The sequence below is a fragment of the Elephas maximus genome, chromosome 10, assembly GCF_024166365.1.
Source record: "Elephas maximus indicus isolate mEleMax1 chromosome 10, mEleMax1 primary haplotype, whole genome shotgun sequence".
Lineage (NCBI taxonomy): Eukaryota > Metazoa > Chordata > Mammalia > Proboscidea > Elephantidae > Elephas > Elephas maximus.
This window is the reverse complement of record NC_064828.1, coordinates 63895741-63918573: the sequence shown is the minus strand read 5'-3', so window position 1 is coordinate 63918573 and position 22833 is coordinate 63895741. Positions and strand designations below refer to the sequence as shown.

Below are 22833 nucleotides of genomic sequence, written 5' to 3'. Positions count from 1 at the left end.
ATTAAATGGGAACCAACTGAAGCACCTTATTCACTGGAAAGAACGAAAGATATTTAAGGTCAGAGTAGCCATCAACTCAGCTGCTTAGAAGCACCAGGAACTCAGTGAAACTAGGACATTGTTTTACTTTACGTTCAGGATATATAGGAAGTACTCAGTAAATAAGTGTCTGATGAATGAGAGCCAGAAGTCTGATTCCCCTGTAGGCTCCTCACCTACCTCTGTTTCATGACTACAGATTACACCCTGACCTACCAAGCAAACACTTTTATAAATGTTGTCAAGAAGGAATTTAGGAAAAATGTATCAATGCAAACCCACCAACGCCACTGGGAGAACACATTTGACAATGGGAAATCATTATCATTTTTTGTGTACGGCTACCTGATTCAGCCCACTTGAAATCCTTGATTTCTGTCCTATAGAACACCTATGTTATTTCCAATACTTTGGATTTTGAGCTCCATATTGCCATAATTCTACTTTAGAAATAAGCTTAGATAAATAGAATGAAAAAGGAGAAAATATTAAATGTTACATAAAATTCCTACATTTAACTATACATTACAAATTTGAGAATTAAAATTTCGTATCACTTAAGTACAAACCTAGTTTGTACTTAAAAATGTAGGACACAAAACAGCAAGGATAAAGCACAATACAAACAGAAAAATTCCAAGTTCAAAATTAAATATATATAAAATAAACTATGTTGTAAGGTTGTTTAACTGTTGTTCAAATAATGTACACTATTTCCTCTACAGATTCCATATAATTAGTATTTTTCTGCTAATTTAAACCAAGTTATTTGGAGCCTGATAAAGCTCTTTAACGATTGTCAAGTAAGTACTGTACTCTTTTTTAAAAACTATAATCAAAAAAGGCTGTGACTGTCTAAGTCTGGATTCTCTAGAGAACCAAAACCTGTGAACTGTACAGATACATATACAGAGAGATTTATCTCAAGGAAATGGCCCACATGGTTGTAGAGGCTGGCAAGTCCCAAGTCCGTGGGTCAGGCAGCAGGCTGGAGGCTTCTCCTGACTCACAAAACTGCAAGGGCTGATGAACCCACGATTGGCAGGTCTGAAGGCAGGCCACCGACTCACAGGCTGCAGAGGCTGATGAATCCAAGATTGGCGGGTAAAAGGGCAAGATGCTGGCTTACAGGTTACGAAAGCCAATGAATCCCAAAATCAGGAGGTAAGACAGCACAGCACTGGTTCAAAGGATGCAGAGTGTGATAAATCCCAAGAACAGTAGTCAATAGAGCAGGCAACTGGCTCAAGTCCCAAGAACCAGAGCCAAATGATGATGAGTCTGACGTAGGATCCAAAGCAAGCACGTGAGCTTTGCCAGGACATCCATCTATATACTAGCTGTAGGCCACACCCGTAAGGAAACTCCCCTTACATCTGGTTGGCTGATCACATTAGAGCACATCATAAGAGGATGACTACATCATTATATAACTGCCAAATCAAATCATTACATAACTCCCAAACTATATCATTACTCAAACTGCCAAACCACTGAGAATCACAGCCCAGTCAAGTTGACACACAACCTTAACCATCAGAGTCCACCCCTTGTCAACCTGGCATCTGTACACATCTCTCCTTAAACCATACACAATCTCTAAATAAAGATAATTACAGAGTCATACTTGCACCTAACGTGATAAAACATGCATGCAACTGAAAACACACTTGCCCCATTTATAACTTACGTTTCATAAGTGAAGAAAACAAAAATATTTGATGCACATGTACAAGGAAGAAATGCTCATAACAATTACAGTCCTCATTTCTGCAACTGGTTATGTGGTCATAGCTGGGATTTGGAACTACCTTGTCCCACCACCCATTCCATATTTCCTTTACCCTCAGCAAGCACCTCAGCTGGTTGTGGTTCTTTTTCTGGTGGGGTGACACAAACCTTCATTCCTGAAGGGTCTGGGCCATTAGTAGTCATGTCAGAATTAGGTTGCTGTAGTTTTCCATTGACTTCAATCAGAGAGCATAATAGTACTAACAAATGCCCTAAGGGATCTCCCATATTCCAGACATACTCTTTTTTACCTCCATTATGCAACATCAATCTGATTTCCCCTTGGAAGCCAGGATTGATCATAACAGCCAGTATGGTAACTTCCTTCTTTGCCTGTTGATCCAGAAGCATGAAGAGCGCAAAGCGGCTGGGTGGCATTCTTATTCTCCAGTTCAATACAATTCGTGTTGTGTCTCCAGGTGGGGGCATTCCTCCCTTTGGAACTAAAACCGCTAGACTCGCAGAGCTTAGGCTTGCGGGGACAGGAAGCAAAAATTTTGCAGTGGGTCACTACGAGTAATAATGAGTGGTGCCACTCCCATCTCCACGCCTTGATTCCTGAAACTGTGAACCCTGTCTATTGGAAGGAACAGCACCATATATTAGACACTGCTTTGAGGCATATACAGCCTCCTGGAGAACGCTGCCCCAACCCTGCAAAGTACTGCCACCTAGCTGGTGCTGTAATTTTGTCTTTAGAAAGCCACTCCGTCGATCTATCCAGCCAGCTGCTTCAGGATGAGGGGGAACATGGTATGACTAGTGAATTCCATGAGCATGGGCCCAATGCTGTATTTTATTTGCTGTGAACTGAGTCCCTTGATCCAAGGTGATACTGTATGGGATACCATGGTGGTGGATAAAGCATTCTCTGAGTCCACAGATGGTAGTTTTGGCAAAGGAATTGTGCGTAGGGAAGACAAATCCATATCCAGGGTGTCTATCCCAGTAAGATCAAAACACTGCCCTTTCCATGCCAGAAGCAGTCCAGTGTAATCAACCTGCCAGCAGGTTGCTGGCTAATCACCTTGAAGAAGGGTGCCATATAGGGGACCAAGTGTGGGTCTCTGCTTCTGGCAATTTGGACCTTCGGCAGTGACTGTAGTCAAGTTGGCCTTGGTGAGTGGCGGTCCATGTTGCTGAGTCCATGCATAACCTCCAACCCTGCCACCATGGCCACTTTGTTCATAAGCCCATTGAGCAATGATGGGAGTGGCTGGGGAAAGGAGATCAGTGGCTTCCATAGAACATGTCATCCTATCCACTTGATTTTTAAAATCCTCCTTTGTGGAGGGCACCCTTTGGTAAATATTCACATGAGACACAAATATCTTCACTTCTTCGGCTCATTCAGAGAAGTCTATCCACATACTTCTTTCCCATACCTCCTTGTCACCAATTTTCCTAACAAGTTCCTTCCAAGTCCCTGACCATCTAGCCAAACCTTTGGCCATAGCCCATGAATCAATTCAACTGCAAATCTGGCCATTTCTCCTTCCAAGTAAAGTGAAAAACCAGGTGCACTGCTCAAAGTTCTGTCCATCAGGAGAATTTCCCTTTACCACTGTCCTTCAGAAATGTCTTAGAAAGGGGCTGCAGTGCTGCTGCTGTCAACTTTCGAGTGTTGCCTGCATATCACGTAGAACCGTCTGTAAACCAGGCATGAGTTTTCCTCAGTCAACTGATCATAAGGAAGTTCCCATGAGGCCATAGGTGCAGACTGGGAGAGGGCAGGTATTATGATATGAGTGGAGACCATGGGCATTTGGATCACTTCCTTATGTAGCTTACTTGTGCCTTCAGATCCTGGTTGGGTTTGATCTTGTACATGCCACTTCTATTTAATAATGGAGTACCACAGTGCACGTCCAACTTTATGGCTCTGTGGGTCTGACAACACCCAGTTCATGATGGGCAGCTCTGGCCACATGGTGATTTGGTGGCCCATGGTTAAGCGTTCAGTTTCTACTAAGGCCCAGTAACAAGACAAAAACTGTTTCTCAAAAGGAGAGCAGCTATCATCAGAGAATGGCAGGGCTTTACTCCAAAATCCTACAGTTCTGTGCTGTGATTCATCAATAGGGGCCTGACAAAGACTCCAAACTGCATCCTTGTCTGCCACTGACACTAAAAGCACCACATGGTCATCCATGTCATTTGGCCAAAGGGGCAGGGTGGCTTGCGTGGCAGACTGAACCTGTTGCAGAGCCTTCTCTTTTTCTGGGTCCCACTCAAAACTAGCAGCTTTTTGAGTTACCTGATAAACAGGCTGGAGTAGCACAACCAAATGAGGGATATGTTGCCTCCAAAATCCAAAGAGGTCTATCAGGCTTTATGTCTCCTTTTTAGATGTAGGAGATGTAATGATTTATCCTTCACTTTAGAAGGCCGTTGTTGTTATTTCACTGAGGTGGAAGGCACCTGAAATCTTGTGGGATTATTTTCCCACCCTCTAGCACACAAATGTTTTACCAAGAAGTCCAGAATCATTAACACTTCTTTTTTACCAGGTTCAATCAGCATAATGTCATCAATGTAATGGACCAGTGTGATGTCTTGTGAAAGGGAAAGGTGATCAGGGTACCTGCAAGCTGAATTATGACACATGGCTGGAGAGCTGATATATCTCTAAGGGAGGACAGTAAAGGTGTATTACTGGCCTTGCTAGCTGAAGGCAAGCTGCTTGTGGTGTTCTTTCAAAACCAGAATTGAGCAAACGGCATCAGCCAGATCAATAGCAGCATACCAGGTTTGGGAGATGTATTAATTTGTTCAAGTAATGAAACGACCTCTACAACAGCAGCTGCAATTGGAGTCACCACCTGGTTAAGTTTACAATAATCCAGTGTCATTCTCCAAGATCTGTTTTTTGCACAGGCCAACTAGGCAAGTTGAATAGGGATGTGGTAGGAATCACCACCCCTGTATCCTTCAAGTCCGTGATGGTGGTAGTAATCTCTACTGTGCAATACTGTGGTATTGCTTTTGGTTTACTATTTTTCTAGGTGGGGACAGTTCTAATGGCTTCCACTTGGCTTTTGCTACCATGACAGCCCTTACTCCATTTGTAAGGGATCCAATGTGGGAGTTCTGCTAGTTGCTGAGTATATCTATTCTAATTATGCATTCTGGAACTGGGGAGATCGCTACAGATCAGTTCTGGAACCCCTGGAGCCACTGTGAGATGAATCTGAGCTAAGACTCCATTGATAACCTGATCTTCATATGCCCCCACTCTGACTGGGGGCCACAGGGATGTTTTGACTCACCTTGAATTAGTGTCAGTTCAAATCCAGTATCCAGTAATCGCCAAAAAGTCTGATTATTTCTTTTTCCCCAATGAACAGTCACTCTCGTAAAAAAAAATTTAGGGGCTCAGTGTCCCCAACTTCCTGAGTATCTGCTCATATGTTCCCATTCCAAGTTTCAGGATCCTGTTTCTTCCCTATCAGTGCCCTCACTTTGACTTCAGACACCATTCACGGTCGGGAATTCAATTGGCATTGTAATTCAGCCACTCTTATGAGAAGACTCTGGGTTTGGTCTTCAGCAATATCAGCTCTGTTACTACAAGAAATAAGGCTTTCTTTTGGGGCAAAAGTGGCAACTTTGAGGTCTTTTATGCGGCGCTTGAGCTGTGATTCTGAAGCCTGAGCTCATGTCTTTATTTCACCACTTTGTCTAGCGAAAGTAGGACCAACCAATCAGCTTCTCATTCTGACAAAATTGTAGAAAAGTATCAAACATGCGATCACCTACAGCCTCACTTCTTATCGATACTTGATTTACTGGTGTTGACATTCTGTGTATTAATATTGCCACCTCATGCCATGGATTAACAGTGTACTCTTTACTACTGGAGCAGAGTCATCGGTGCCTTTAAGACTAGTCAGGCTTGCGAACCAATTTAGGAAACTTGCCCTTACAATTTTGCTTCACTAGAACCACTCCTGGTATCAAATGTCTTAGGTCAGGTTCTGCAGAGAAGCAAAACCAGTGAAGCGTATAGACACATATACAGAGAGATTTATATCAAGGAAATGGGTCATGTGGTTGCAGAGGCTGGAAAGTGCCAAGTCTGTAGGTCAGGTGTCAGGCTGGAGGCTTCTCCTGATTCATGCAACTGTAGGGGCTGACGAACCCAAGATCAGCAGGTCAGATGGTAGGCTGATGACTTACGGGCTGCAGAGGCTGAAGAATCTAAGATTGGCAGGTACGATGATAGGTTGCTGGCTCACAGGTTGCAGAGGCAAATAAATCCCAAGACTGGCAGGTAAGACAAAGTGTGCTGGCTCACAGGATATGGAAGCTGATGAATTCCAAGACTGGGAGACAATAAGGCAGGCAGCTGGCCTAAGTCCCAAGAACTGGAGGTCAGATGATGACGAGCCAGAAGCAGGATCCAGAGCAAGTGAGCTTTGCAAGAACGTATGTGTGTGTATCTGTGTGTGTATATATATATATATATATAGGATGCAGGTCATGCCTCCAAGGAAACTCCCCTTACAACTGATTGGCTGATCATATCAGATCACATCATGGAGGATAACTACATCTTTATACAACTGTCAGATTATATCATTACGTAACTGCCAAACCACTGAGACTCACGGCCCAGCCAAGCTGACACATAATCAAAGTGACTTTGAAGTCTTACCTGCTGTGAAAACAGTCTTGAGTTTCCAGAATTTGCATGTTATGACTCTTTAAGACTACATTTTAGCTGATCGTGAAATTTTTAAAATTCTTTAAACTTCAGGAGAAATGGGAACTTAAAGTATTATACAGTATGTGGTATTAAGGATAAGACTTAAGGCAGTATCTAAAAATGCTCTATATTGAAATTTTTAATAAAAACATTTGATCCTATATGTCAGTGGTTTGGTATTAAGCAAGAATATTTAAAATATGCTCCAGAGAAAAGAAAACAATTGCTCACACTAGCCTTGTTTTGTTAGTTGTCATGGAGTTGATTCTGACTCACAGAGACCCATACTAGCCTTAGTGAAGAGGTATTAGATCTTGGCCCCAATTTATGTCATCCAAAACATTTCATTAGCAAAATTTTTCAAGTTCCCATATTTAGTATTTATCTGATGATTAAAATCATTCAAAATAGTCCCTATTAACACAACTCACGGAGAGTTCGGAATGACCAAAGTGCTGGGGTACGCCCCAAAGCACTAAGTTAACTCCATTTGGAGAAAGGCAACGATTTATTAACTGACTTCCAATCACTTCATAGGTTGACACAATGGCCACAACCTAATACCCGAAACAACTGTTATTATCTTTTACGTTAAGAAAAGCAGAATACTCCTGAGTGGACTTCATGGTCATCTTCCTAATAAGGAAATGCCAATATGAGATAATCATTTGCTTTTACTAGTCCCTGAGTGGTGCAAACTTTTAACATACTTAGCTATTAACTAAAAGGTTGGCAGTTCAAGTCCACCCAGAGGTGCCTCGGAAGAAGGGCCTGGAGATCTACTTCTGAAAAATCAGCCGTTGAAACCCCTATGGAGCATAGTTCTGCCCTGACACACATGGGGTCACCATGAGTTGGAATCAACTCTACAGCAACTGTTTTTTTGTTTTTTGGTGCAACTCATGGAGAATTCAATATAACCAAGCACTGAATCAACTCCCTATACAGAAAGGCGGCATTCTATCAACTATAATTGTCAGAGAAGAAACTTTTTTGGTTTAAAAAAGTGTTTAGAAATTATGAAAAAACTAAAATATTAACGACATGATTTTGCTACAGTTAACTTGTTACTCTAAAATCATACAAACATCAACTGCTGTTTTCTGAATACAAAGATAATACTTTGTAAGAAAAGATGGACCCTTGCAGTGGAGAACCCTCCATACTATTTAACCCAGTCCTTCCTTTGGTCTAACCACTTACCTGGGGATGGCAGAGGAGACTATGTGCGCTGGAATAAGAAAATCTTAGAGTCCTACAAGGGGTTTAGACTCTCAAGTTCAGTTTCATTAACAAAGTACCCTAAGTATATTACCAAACAGTTCAAAGAAATGAAAACAAGGACTACTTTACTAAGTGTTTGTCATAGGCCAGTAAGTGCTTTATGTATATCTTAAAATCCTCACAATGTCTCTGTGAGGAGGGTAGGATTATTCCCACTTTATAAAGGAGGAAACTGAAGTAAAAATATTGTCTTAGGTTTCCAGGGCTGCCATAAGAAAATACCACAAAGGGAGGGGCTTTAAAAAACAAAAATTTATTTTCTCACAGTTTTGGAGGCTAGAAGTACAAATCAGGGCACTGGCTCTAGGGGAGGGTCCCTCCTTGTTTATAGCCACAGGAAATCCTTGGCATTCCTTGGCTTGTAGATGATTTCTCACATGGTCTCTTCTTCCTATGTATGTCTGTATCTGTATCTATTCTGCTGTTTTCACAACACACCACTAAGACATGATTAGGTTCAGGACCCACCCTACTCTGATATGATCTCACTGACATTCAAAAAAAAATCTCAACTTCCAAAAAGGGTCATATTTACAGGTACAGGGATTGTGACTTTAACCTAATTTGAGGGGCAAGGGGAACACAATTCAACTCATAACAAATATCAAATAACTTACTATGGTCACGCAGTAACTTGCGGAGTAGGGGTTTCAACCTAAGTCCCTGTGACTCTAAAACTTGCTTTAACAATGATGATATATGGCTTCAGATTTCATGATCATAGTTCTGATCATCCTGTAGAGATAATTACCCTAATTCGGCAAAAGAGAGAAATTGAAGAAGTATAAAATTTATCTCTGCTTAGGAACTAACAATAGTTGCCACTATCTATGCATCAGGAATTAGGCTATGCACTAAATATATATAACCCTCAGATCTTACACTCACCCTGCAGCATAGGTATTATTCTCGTGCTGAAAATAGATGAAGATGTCAAGGCTGAGGGAGGTTTAATTAACTGGTCGAAAGCCATTCAAGACATGGAATTTGAATTCAGGTCTGTCTATTTTAAGTACATCAATGTCCTTTCACTACCATAAAGCGCCTTAATCATTCTTCATAAAGGGAAGGCAGACAGGCCTGCCTAATATGTGTTTAAGTGCTACAACTGCTAACCAAAAGGTCAGCAGTTTGAATCCACCAGACACTCCTTGGAAATTCTATGGGGCAGTTCTACTCTGCCCTGTAGGGTCACTATGAGTCAAAATTGACTCAAAGACAACAAAGTTTTCGGAAACTCTGGTGGCATAGTGGTTAAGTGCTACAGCTACTAACCAAAGGGTCGGCAGTTCGAATCTGCCAGGCGCTCCTTGGAAACTCTATAGGGCAGTTCTACTCTGTCCTGTAGGGTCACTATGAGTCGGAATCAACTCAATGGCACTGGGTTTGGTTTTTTGGTTTAATATATGTTAGATACTGGGCATGTTGCTTTTATAAGTGAGTGAGCAACTTGTCTACAGGTCACAAAATAGTTAAGTTGTAGAATCAAAACATGAATAATCTTAAAACATTTCTCAACAATGATGATGATGATTACATTATTATTATTACTAACAACAACCAACATTTACTTTCTGCTTAGTATGTATCATGTATCGTTTGAAGGGCTAATCCACTGACATAATGCCGAAACACCATCCAATAAATATAGTTCTGGACACAGGAAGACATGAGCTGGTGCTGGCATGCAAGCCTTCACCTGTCTGGCTTAAGATTTTAAAGTACCTACAGCATCTGTTTAGGGGATCTTTTTACAATGCAGATTCCTTTGCCCACCCTAAACTTACTACACCAGCATCTCCAAAGAATAGAGTCAAACAATCTGAATATTTAACAAGCTCCCCAAGTAATTCTGATGTACATTCACTTTTTAAAACCATTCATCTGTAGGAATGAACGGATTGGATATCTTCCAATCCATTCTTCCCAATTATCGCCTTCGGTTAGAATTTTAGTACAAATTAATTTCTTTGAAAATTGAAGCCAGCTCCCAGTACTTCTCTCGCTAAGTCAGATTAGTCTTCCCTCCACTCATCCGAGGTTAGCAAGGTTTTGTTCCATATCCTATACATATTCACACACACATGCACACACATATACGTATTCCACAGGGTGAAAAAACAGAAGTGGAAACGAGAGAAGTTTCTTGTTTGTGCTATATGGCCTGGATTACGTGTATTTTTAAAATTTAGTAGTTTTTCTTTATATAACTGTATAAAAACTCAAATAGCAATTTCTTGCATAGAAGTAGAATTACATTTTAATTTATTTTGCCAAAGCCCATGCTGGGGTGGGGGTGGGGGGAGATATGTTGCCAATTTTCACTAGGCTTTAAAAAAAAAATGCTGCAAAAATAACAGCCTACCACTTCACTTATGTAAAAATAACTTCAGGTGGTCTGGGTAGGAATATAGTTAATCACTAGAAATCCTGCTCAACAGGTGATAAAGTTCATCCAGTAGGCAGGTCTGACGCTCAGACAATCCCTATGAGCAAACATGAGGCTACATTAGTAAATAAAAAAACTCTGGGGACTGTCAGAATAAAGCCAAAATAATTACGATATTAAGTAGTCCCTTTTCCTACCTAAATTTTTCATGAAGCTATTTAAATGTTACATATATTCAGAATAACATTTTCCATATTCTTTTATGGAGCAATTGGTTTTAAAACAGTATGTAGCAAACAAAACTAATTCAAGGCATTCACTAAGGCAGTATTTTCTATAATTCCATCAGAATATAATCAGTGAAAGACAGAATACAAGTCAACAACAGGACAAGGGATTAAAAAATGTTAGGCATGACACTGATTTTCACAAAAGTGTCAGTCTCTACCAAAGCTAAACCCAGTAATGCACATTTCCTCTCCTGAGTTTATACCCAGAAATGTATACATGTATGTATCCACAAAAATGTTTGTAGCAGCTTTATTTGTAATAGCCCAAAATTTGAAACAACTCAATATCTATCAACAGTAGATAGATAAATAAACTGGGCATATTCACACACTGGACTATCACACAACAATGAAAAAGAAAGAATCACTGTTAGACTCAACAGCATGGATGAATCTCATAGGCCAAATGTTGAGTGAAAGAAGCCAGACTCAAAAGAGAACATACCACATAACTTTACCTGTATGAAATTCAAAACAAGCAAAACTACTCTATAGTGATAGATGTCAGAATCACTGTTACCCTTTGAGTGAAGATTACTGATTAGGAGGGTCACAAAAGATCTTTCTGGGATGCTAAAAAGTGTGCTCTATTTTGAGCTAGATGGTGGCTACATGGGTATACACATATGTCAAAATTCACAGTGCAGCACACCTAAGATTCCTATATTTTGCTACAAGCAAATTTTAGAAGTTAAAATAAATAGTATGATATTCCTCAATGCCCAGGTTAACTGAGAGAGTTGACTCTGGTTCATGAAACATACATAACATCTTAGTAGTCAAATGCACAACCTAGGCATCTAATTCTTTAAATTGGCTAGGCTTAGGCTATTGTTCAAACTTACAATCAAGACACATATAAAACTAGCAATTATTACCATTTCATGTGTGTGGGTGGTAACTCAAAAACATTTAAAAAGCAAATTTAAATTATACTTCAATAAAAATTATATTTCAATAAAAAGTTTTTCTATAAGATAGTAACCAGAATTCTCTAATTTTACACCAGGCAAGGGAATATTAAGGGCAGCTGCTATAAGCCATAATTTTAAGGTTATACCTCTACAGGCCTTTTTTTTTTTTTTTTTTTTTTGCTGCCTGGTCCTGTACCATCTTCACAGTCATTGGTATGTTCAGGTCTACTGTTGCAGCCACTGTTTTTTTTAATATATAATTTATTTCACTTGTTGCTGTTGAAAATATACAAAGCAGAACATACACCAATTCAACAATTCCTACGTGTACAATCCAGTGACAGTGATTACATTCTTTAAGTTGTATAACCATTCTCGCCCACCTTTTCCAAGTTCTTCCTCTTCCATTAACATAAATTCACTGCCCCCTAAACGTTCTATCTAACTTTTTGAATTGCTGTTGTCAATTTGATTCCATATAGTTCTGTAAAATATGTGCAGGCTACTTTAACACACCAATTCTACAACCATGTTACTGGTCTCATTCTGCAAGGATTTTGCACTTAACCAAAAGTCATAACTTGAATGTAGTCACTGGTGGGAACAAAATATTTAAACATTTCTAAAGTTCGGTCTAGGAGTCCCTGGGCGGCACAAACGGTTAAGTGCTCAACTACTAACCAAAAGGTTGGCAGTTCAAACCCACCCAGAGGTGCTTTGGAAGAAAGACCTTGCACAATCTGCTTCTGAAAGGTCACAGTCTTGAAAATTCTATGGAGAAGTTCTAGTCTGCACGCATGGGGTCACCATGAATTGGAATCAACTAAGAACAGTAACAACAAAGTTGGATCTACTCACATTTATGATGATATTCAGAGATTCATCATTGGGAAGGAAAATACACACACTCCGGCGGTCCTGCATGACTCGGTTGTTATGGAAGTTCAATTTGTTCATTGTGTTATGGGCTCTCTAGTGGTCAGGGCGGAGCTCCGAGTCCTCGGTAATTGCTCAGCTTCCGAGCACTCCGAAGCCAAACTCTCCTCTTCATCACATGCTGTACTGGAGAAGCATCATGGTGTTCGACTGTGTAGGTTTCATAGCTGTAAAGAAGCCCAAAAGAAGGCCCATGAATAAAGGCAGTAAGACTGGTGTGGGGTAGACACTGAAGCAGCAGCACAACTGCCCTTGTTGACACAGTGACAGATGACCTACTACAGCACATGTATCAAAAGTTAGAGCTGCCTAGTTTAATAAATAAGAACTCAATGGAACGTATTTTGTGCACCCTCAACTGTTTTACAACCTTTCACTCACAGCCACGAATTAAACTTAAAGCCAAATGAGTGCCTCACACACTCATGGCAGTACTATGCTTGGCAGAGCTCACGGAAACATAGACCCTGCCTTTCAGGAGTTTCCAGTCTCAAGCGGGAGATAACGAAGGTTCTGAAAATCAGCAAATAAAACAACAACAACGAAATACTCATTCCCTCTCTTTCTCACTTCCATTATCATCAAACTCAAATAAATGTCTTGGCTCTTACATTACATTCATTCTTCAATCCACACAGTCTGGCTTTCACTTCGTTTGCTTTAATAACTTGGCTCTGCCAAAGGAAGCCAATGATCCCTAAACCATCAGTCATTTCCATGGGATTCACTTTCATTGATCTTTCTGCAACATTTAGCATGGCTGTTAAGCCCTCTTTACAATTTTATTCTTCCTAAATTTTTATAGCACTACTCCTTCCTGATTCTCTAACCTGACAATGCAATCTTTTTATTTATTATCTAACCAATCAGTTAATACATAGAAAAAAACAAGACCATATATACATCAAGGCATGTTTGTATATAAAAGAATTGTGCATTTTGGATACATTTCATATATAATCAGTTTATTAAACATATTAATTTTACTTTTCAACTTCTCTCAAGTTTTTGATGTATATAATTTTATTGGCAAATAATGAAAATTTTACTTTTCAGTAATCACACTTTTTTATTTTTACGTCTTATTGCACTGGCAAGAACTTCCAGAATAATTCCAAAATTGTAGCAGATATTTCCTACTTTTAATGAGTGTGTCTACTGTTTCATGTTATTGTTAACACAACACTATTCAACCAAGATCTTAAGACTAGTCGTCTCTTAAACCATTAGCAATTATTTACATTGTTAATGTGTTCTTGTATTGTCAGCTGTATTTGTAAGACAGCAAAAGAGGATTTCCAGGAATATGAAATTTTCTATTAAAACTATAGTTTTAATAGATTAAATCAAAATATAAATGAGACAGAATCTTGGCCTATTTCCTTCTTAATGTTAAATGTCTATATGTTAATGTAAAGAAGAAGAGAGAAAACTTAGATGGCACAATGAGTAAACATAATCTAGTATTTCTTTTTAAAGTACAAATACCATCCACAAAGGAAATATCCAAAACTAGGACGAAATAAATGGTAATCTTTCATACAGTATTTCCTTATTAGAAAGGTGACCAAAAAGCCCATTTAGGGGTACTCTGCTTTTCTTAAAGGATAATAACAATTGTTTCACATTAGGTTGTAGCAAGTGTGTCACCTCCATGAGGTTACTGGAGGCCAGTGCCAAAATTTTCTCCAAGGGCTGGATATAACACCTTGATTCGGAAAAATATTCTGAAGGTATAGAATTGGATATGTAATTCACGATAAACGCCCATGGAAGTGCAGTCAAGAAATCAAGTCTGCTGCAAAAGACCTCTTTAAAGTATTAAAAAGCAATGATGTCGCTTTGAGGACTAAGGTGTACCTGACCCAAGCCATGATATTTTCAGTCACCTCATATGCATGAGAAAGTTGAACAATGAATAAGGAAGACTGAAGAAGAATTGACGCCTTTGAATTATGGTGTTGGTGAAGAATACTGAATATACATACCATGGACTGCCAGAAGAACAAACAAATCTGTCTTAGAAGAAGTACAGCCAGAATGCTTCTTAGCAGTGAGGATGGGGAGACTTCATCTCACATACTTTGGACATGTTACCAAGAGGGACAAGTCCTTAGAGAAGGACAATGTGCTTGGTAAAGTACAAGGTCAGTGAAAGAGAGGAAGACCCTCTACGAGATGGGTTAACACGGTGGCTGCAATGATGGGTTCAAACATAGCAATGACTGTGAGGATGGCGTGGGACCAAGCAGTGTTTCGTTCTGCTGTATAAGGGTCACTAGGAGTTGGAACTGACTTGATAGCACCTAACAACAACAAGGAAACCCTGGTGGCATAGTGGTTAGGTGCTATGGCTGTTAACCAAGAGTCTGGCAGTTCGAATCCACCAGGCGCTCCTTGGAAACTCTGTGGGGCAGTTCTACTCCGTCCTACAGGGCTGCTATGGGTTGCAATCGACTCGAATGGAGTGGGTTTGGCTTTTTTTGGTTTAACAATAACAACATATGTGAATGATATCACATCATTACCATAACTGAAAAATAAATATCTTCAACATTTTCAAAGGTATAAATTCTTAAAACAGATCAAATCTATATATTCAGAATATTCTCTTGAGAAATGTTACTAGGCGGTCCAGGGTAAGTTTGGAAAGCATTGTACCCTATACAAAACATCTCTTGGAAATTCAGAAAGCATTAAAGATTCTGAGAAGTCCTGCAGGAAATTTCTTAAATTTGTTTAGCTCTGTATTTCCCAAAGTTACTTGAGCACAGAATACTCTTCTCAAGGCATACCTATTAAAGTCCTGTAAAATAATATTCATAGGTTTACCATTTGAGAAACACAATTCTAAAAGTATTTCCTTGTCAGATATTATATTATTAGTTGTCATCAAGTCAGCTCCAACTTCTGGTGACCTTATGTACAACAGACCAAAACGCTGCCTGGTTCTGTGCCATCTTCACAATCATTGGTATGCTCAAATCCACTGTTGCAGCCAGTGTATTCTGAGTGCTTTTCCAACCTATATCGGGAACATTCTATTGTGAGCCACAGGGTTTTCATTCGTTAACTTTTGGAAGTAGATTGCCAGACCTTCCTTTCTTGTCTTAGTCTGGAAGCTCTGCTGAAACCTGTCCACTATGGGTGACCCTGCTGATACCTGAAATACTGGTGGCATAGCTTCCAGCATCATAGCAACATGCAAACCACCACAACATGACCAAACTGATAGATGGGTGGTAGGTCAGATATTACATCTCAGGGTAGATATTTTCTCTATGTATTGATACGCTCCAACACTCAGGTCTTCCATTTGATACATAAAATCTTTTCAAGAAGAAATTATAAACTATGATTAAATGCATCTTATTTAAATTCAAACCCTTAAATATTAATCCCAGTATATTTGTTATTTAAATCTATACTTCAAATTCAGCTAGTCCTATCATTTTTCACTTCTTATTAAACCAATTAAAGGGGATATTTCTACTGACCTACTTTCTAGAATTAAAAAAATAAACTAGGAAAAAAAATATTTTCTGAGATATGGGATGTTTCCAGAGCTTCATTAAAATAATTTCAATATTGATTTGGGTGTAATTTTATTTATTTTAGGGTTCAAATAATATAGTACCAAAAAAAGATTAGAGGAAGATTATTGAAGTAAATTCAATAAAAGCAGAGTCTACAAGAAGGAGTGCTGCTTCACTGCTGCTTTCTCTGCTTTGCGGATGCCAAACTATAAAACCCCTGCAAGAGGGACAGGATTAAGCTTTTACTTTACTCAAGACAGCATCAAATCTGAGTAAAAGGTTCCACTGAAACAACAAATAACCATATCTCTAATACACTCCAGTATAAATTCTAATCTTAGGCTGGATAAAAGATAGTCATAGGGAAAAGAAACAGGCTGTATTTACACCAATATAAACCGTAAAAATAAGCCTCTGAGCCACTTAGCTAAAGCTAAGCCCCGACTCAGTCCCCGGAGGGCACATTTCTTACTCCAGGATGGACGGCCCTCTTCTGTCCAATGACAGAAAAGATTATCTACGAACAACAAACCATGTTGTAGTATCATATTTTCCAGGCCACACAAAACAGCAGTAATAGTGATCAAACCCCACCCTGCCATCTTTATCAATACCCAATTCACTCTAGTATAAATAACCAATGTACAAATAAAATATTCCGAGCTATAAAATTCCCCCATTCTAGTTTTAAACCCACACTATGAGTCTTTTACTTCCTGATAGGCCCCATTGGTTACAAAATTGTTGTTGCTTGCTGCTATATAGTCAGCTCCTGACTCACAGTGACCCCATGTACTGCAGAATAGGACCACTGTGATCGACTGGGTTTTCTTGGCTGATTTTTGGAAGCAGGTTGCCAGGTCTTTCTTCCCAGTCTTAGTCTGGAAGCTCCACTGAAACCTGTTCAGCATCATAGCAACACACAAACCTCCCCTGACGTATTGGTGGTGGCTTTGCATGAGGTACATTGGCCAGGGATCAAACCTGGGTCTCCCACGTGGAAAGTGAGAATTCTACCACTGCACCTCCTTCACCTTCCCAATCCCCCACCCATGTTTGCAAAGGTACTTAATTTCTTTTAAGATTCAAGAAGCTGTTCCATAGACACATCTAAACTCCCTGAGGGACCAAACTGCTGGGCTGAGGGCTGTGGGGACCATGGTCTCAGGGAACATCTGCCTCAATTGGCATAACATAGTTTATAAAGAAAATATTCTACATTCTACTTTGGTAAGTAGCATCTGGGGGGTCTTAAAAGCCTGTAAGTGGCCATCTAGGATACTCCACTGGTCTCATCCCCTTGGGAGCAAGAAGAATGAAGAAAACAAAAGACACAAGGGAAAGATTAGTCCAAAGGACTGATGGACCACAACTACCACAGCCTCCACCAGACTGAGTCCAGTACAAGTAAATGGTGCCCAGCTACCACCACTGACTGCTCTGATAGGGATCACAAGAGAGGGTCCCAGACAGAGTTGAAGAAAAACATAGAACAGAATTCTAACTCAAAAATAAAGACCAGACTCACTGGCCTGACAGAGACTGGAGAAACCCTGAGAGTATGGCCCCCCGGACACCCTTTTAGCTCAGTAATGAATTTACTCCTGAGGTTCAATAAAACAAAACAAGACTAAAGGGGCACACCAGCCCAGGGGCAAAGACTAGAAGGCAGGAGGGTACAGGAAAGCTGGTAAAAGGGAACCCAAGATTGAAAAGGGAGAGTATTAACATGTCGTGGGGTTGTTAACCAATGTCATAAAACAATATGTGTACTGTTTAATGAGAAACTAGTTTATTCTCTAAACCTTCAACTAAAGTACAATAATAAAAAAAAAAATCAAGAAGCTGTTACCCATGTACATCCAACACTGATTTCCATTTTTTAGAAATGTGTGAAACAAGCTTTAAAACTGGGTCACCAGCAAATAAAGTATGGACTTTAGTTACAGTGTATCAATACTGGTTCATTAGTTGTAATAAATATACTAAAATCATGTAAGATGTTAACAATTGGGGAAGCTGGATGTGAGGTATACAGGAACTATCTGTACCATCTTTACAACTCTTTGGTAAATCCAAAACTATTCTAAAAATGAAAAAGTATGTTTAAAAACAAAAAAAAAACTAGGTCACCAGAAATTTCCTACCCACAATATATAGAATCATTTTGGATGCAGGCAAAGAAGAATTCTCAATTCTGGGACTATCACGCTAAAAAAAAGTGAAAAGATGATAATTTGACAAGAAGATTACTATCAGGAAAGCGTAATTGTCACATTACAATAGTCAATATGGTATCATTATTACCTTAACAAAAACAAGGCAAATAATTACCTTGGAAAACTTGATTTCAGAGACCTCTCTCTCCTGATTTAATCATTACACTTTTATTAAGTACAAGTTACACACAGCACTGTAATATTAACTTGCTGAAAAGCAGAACGCTAAAGCACTAGAAGAGGTGCTCACCATCTAGTTACTTCACTGTCAAGAAGCTTAAGATGATGGTATTGTCACTGCTTCCCAAGTACCTGATGGGCAACTCTCATGTCTATCTCATGGGACGATGTACTGAACAACAGAATTAAGTATATGAATACTATGGGTAAGATAATTTTGGAATTATATCTTAAAAGTGATATCAGAATACCTTTGATGAAATGAGGTCCACTGTTTTGTTTTGCTCACTTGTTCATTCATTCAACATATATGCACTGAAACACCTATTATGTGCCAAGTGTTGTTGTAGGTGCTGAGGATACCACACTGAACAGAATACTCTGCTCTAATGGAAACAGACAGTAAACAAATATGTAACATAGATGGTAATATGTACTACGAAGAAAAATAAACTCAGGGTAGATGAGAGAGCTGATGGTGATAAGGTATTGGTGTGGATGCTATTTCATACAGGGTAATCAAAGGAAGCACCTCTGATGAGTTGATATTTGAGCAGAGCCCTGAATGATGAGAGGGAACGAACCACGTACGTATGAATCTTTGTATCTGTGTTTCTTTTCTTTTCCTTCGACTGACTGACGACCAACCTACCTCAAGGAAGAGTTTGCCAGGCACAGGGAACAGTAAATATTAAGGCTCATCCATGTTAAACATCAGGACTTCATTTCTCTTTATAGCCGAGTAGTATTCCATTATGTGTATTACTACATTTTGCTTATCCACTCATCTGCTGATTTTGGTTGTTTCCACCTTTTTGTTATTGTGAATAGCGCTACGCTGAACACTGGTGTACAGGTTTCTGTTTGTGTTCCTGCTTTCAAATCTTTTGGGTATATACCTACGATTCGGATTGCTAGGTTGTAGGTAGTTCTTTGTTCAACGTTTTGAGGAATCGCCAAGCTGTTTTCCACAGCAGCTGTACCATTTTGCATTCCCAGTAGCAATGGACAAGGGCTCCAATTTCCTGGAGCGTTCCATATTTTGATTCTAGTACCTGGAAATAAGTATAAAAGCTGATGTGAAAATAACTAATAACTGATTTTCAATTTGTTGATATGCTCTGTAGTTTTTTTTTAAGTAAAGGTCATTTGCTTGTAAGAGCCATTTTAAAACCACAGAATTATTTTTCTCATTTAATTCAAGAACATCTCCTACTTCATGGCCTGTTTTGTAGTTACTCTTCTAAAACTAAAAAGAAAGTAGTTGGCCTCTATCAACTAAAGTCAAGCCCTTTAAAAATAACACCAGACTCTTTGTTACTGTCTCTTTCCCACCTTCCAATCATTACCCTGGTGGATAAATGAAGGACTGTGGAAAGGCCATCCACTCTGTGGAAGAAAGATGTGGCAATCTGCTTCCGTGAAGATTGCCAAAAAAACAAACCTGTTGAGTCGGTTCTAAGGTTTTAACCACTGCGCCACCAGGGCTCCAAAAGATTAGAGCCTTGGAAACTCTATGTGGCAGTTCTACTCTGTCCTATAGGGTTTCTATGAGTTGGAATCGACTCGACAGCAATGGGTTGTTTTTTGGTTTTGGCAAGGCTAAAATCACCTTCTATATAGTTGAGTCTCCGGTGTTCAGAGACAATACAGAGCATATTGATTAAAAAGATGGACTTAACCTCTTCAATCAGTCAAACCGGGATCCTAATCTGAATTCCACAATACAAGCTGTATGACCTTGGGCAAGATATCTAATCTTCGAGCCTGATTCTTCATCTGTAAAATGGGAATGCTAATAATATTGGCCTCCCAGGATTAGGAGATAATGGATATAAAGTATTAGATATCAGATTGTTGGAGAGGGTACATTAAAATAATAATCATGAGTTGACAGGTCATGAGAAGGAACCTAGCAACAGGAATACATATTACCTAGAGATCTAGATCTTAGAGCCAGATGCAGCAACTGGGCTGAAATTTGGGAGGTCTACCTTTCGAGTGGGGAGTAAAGCGTCCTGTTGGTTGTAAGTGGGACAGTTGTAACACATTAGGTGGTTGACACCTTTGAAAACGTATGGAAAAAAAAGAAACAGTGTATGAGTGCATGGATACAAATGTGCACTGGTTGACCAAAGGATGGAATGTAGAGGATATTTGTTTTAAACTGCTTGGCACAATCTTTGCATTGGAGAGTGCCCTTCTCCTATATATCCCCTGAAGCTATCAATTACAGTGTGTTCTCTGCACTTTCATAGGGTAAAGATGTGACCCAGAGCTGGCAAAACATGGTATCAGAGTCTTCAACCACAGCGTTTGGTCTAAAGTGTGAGCATGTAGCCCAAGCAAAGCCAGAAATCTTCCATAAAATTTATTATACGAATGCTATTTGTGAGAAGGATACGAGCCCAGAGCTGCTGGCAATCATCTTTGCTATCACATGATATGGCCTGAGAAGGAAGCCATCACAGAGGAAAGTGAAGCTCAGAAAAAATCCTGATTACATCATTTGAACTGCTATATCTAGCTGTGTCTGAAGCCAGAAACCATCCCTAGGAATTCGTAAATAGCGAACCAACAAATGGTCTTTTCTCTTAACCTAATTCTGCCACTTGCAACTGAGTAAGTCCTCTCTAACAAAAAAAAAAAAAAATTTTTTTTTTTTTTAATACAGCCATTCGAATAAGAAACTGATATATTTGATCACTCACTGAATGTCTACTAATCAGTGGCTATATCAACACTGATACTTATTTGGAAAAAACTGCTTTAAGCTTTTAAGTTTCCTTCCATTCTAAGACAAAGGAGAGTATCACTATGGTGAATATTCATCAAAAGCAGATGAGACCTAGAAGGTGGGGAAAAAAATCTGAGTATAACTGAAATGTTTTAAGGGGTTGAATTGCTATTCAGACTCTACCATTCTCTAAGAGTACCACAGCAAGTGATTTCTGGAAGTAATGGATAAATTCATTTACGGCAAAGGGAGTGTACTGAGCAATTTATTCATTACAGTAATTTTCAGCAACAAAGGACTATCTCATCTCAAATACTAATTAGTGGGTGAATAGTTCTGTCTTATTAAAGACCACAATGTATTTTTACAGAAACTTGCTGAATGTGCTTTTATTGTGTTGTCTGTTTATAATAAATTACAGTAACTGAGGAAATACACCTTCTCTGCAAACAAAATAACCGGAAAACACAGGTAATATGTAATTTGAGAATTGGTCAGTTGATGGGATAGCAGTAGCAATTGTAGTAAAAGCAGCTTTAATTTTTGGGTCTATTTTTACAATTTTTTTAAGGGGAAAATCATTAAGCTAATTACTAAATGCAATCTAATATAGATTATAACCAGAAAATAATATTACTACTATACAACTATAAATGGGTATGCATGTCACTTGAAATTCAGGATAGTTACTAAGACAATGAAAAGGTTAAGTACGGAAAGAGGGAATGTAGTAACATGCAATGTAATGTACTGCTTAAGACCTGAGACTCTGAGCTAGAATGCCAGAGTTTGAACCCCAGCTCTGACACTTACAAACTGGGTGCCCTTGTGTCTGTGTTTATTTTTCTCACCTCTGAAATGGGGTTGTTGCGAAGATTATTAAATGGCTTAATGTGAAGAAGTTAGAACACAGCCAAGCACACGGCATGCATTATGTATTACCACGTAACATTACTGGCTTCATATCACATAAAGCAAGTTTAAGAATTGCTTTATTTTTGGTAATACGGGAGAGTCATAATGTATTTATTCTGTCATCAAGAATATCTTGAGTTCTAAAAAAAAAAAAAGTGTCTTCCTCCTGTTAGTAGCTAATAGATTATTTCATTTCTGTATTTAACCAATGAGATCTGCCACATCTTGGGGTCAGGCATGGAAAAGAACCAAGTAATGTTCATAATATTCTAGTGAATAAAATTATGTGCTAGTGCTTGACTACAGAAAAGGGAGAATATGAGGAAGATAGGCAAAGGAGCTTTATATTTAAATAAGGTGAAAAATTTCTAAATCCTGGCTCTTATCTAGCTTATAATCTTTTTGAAGAGTCAAAATTAACACAGTAGAAACAATAGGCAGTAGTATATGTAAAGTAAAACGTTAAACTGTGTGATAAAATAAAGGCTGTGGGATTGAGAAAAGACTGAGAATTAAGAGGAGTGTGGCATTCAGGAAAGAAAGACTTCATAGAGGAAATGGAAATGCTTGTATGTTGCAGGCAAACAAAAAAATAATTAAGACAAAGAGCCCTAGGTGGGGCACAGCACAGGGCATGAGGCAGGGGAGAGACCCGAGCCCAGCAAACCGTCTGCATTGCTGCCCATGCAAAGTGAAAGATGGGATAGAATAGATGAGAAATTAGATTATAGGTGTTCCCCTGCATCTTAAGTCATTTCCTTTAGTCCCTTTGAGAGGCTTCTGACAAGACTCACTGGGGCACCCCACAGTATCCATGCCCCTGGTCCATGATGGGGGTGGACGGGGGCTTGTGACCTAAGACATCCAGGCTGAGTATCAGTACTCTTGTTTAGTA

The 22833-nt window shown here is 39.2% G+C and overlaps 1 protein-coding gene across 4 annotated transcripts in view; it reads right to left on the bottom strand.

Moving 5' to 3' along the window:
- FRMD6 (FERM domain containing 6) overlaps positions 1 to 22833 on the bottom strand; it is an 89121-nt gene that overhangs the window by 41363 nt on the left and 24925 nt on the right. For all 4 annotated transcript variants that reach the window (XM_049897933.1, XM_049897934.1, XM_049897936.1 and 1 more), the window contains exon 2: positions 12274 to 12518. In XM_049897933.1, coding sequence (XP_049753890.1) covers positions 12274 to 12372 — 99 coding nt within the window. In that variant the 5' untranslated portion in view covers positions 12373 to 12518. The remainder of the gene's footprint in view (positions 1 to 12273; positions 12519 to 22833) is intronic.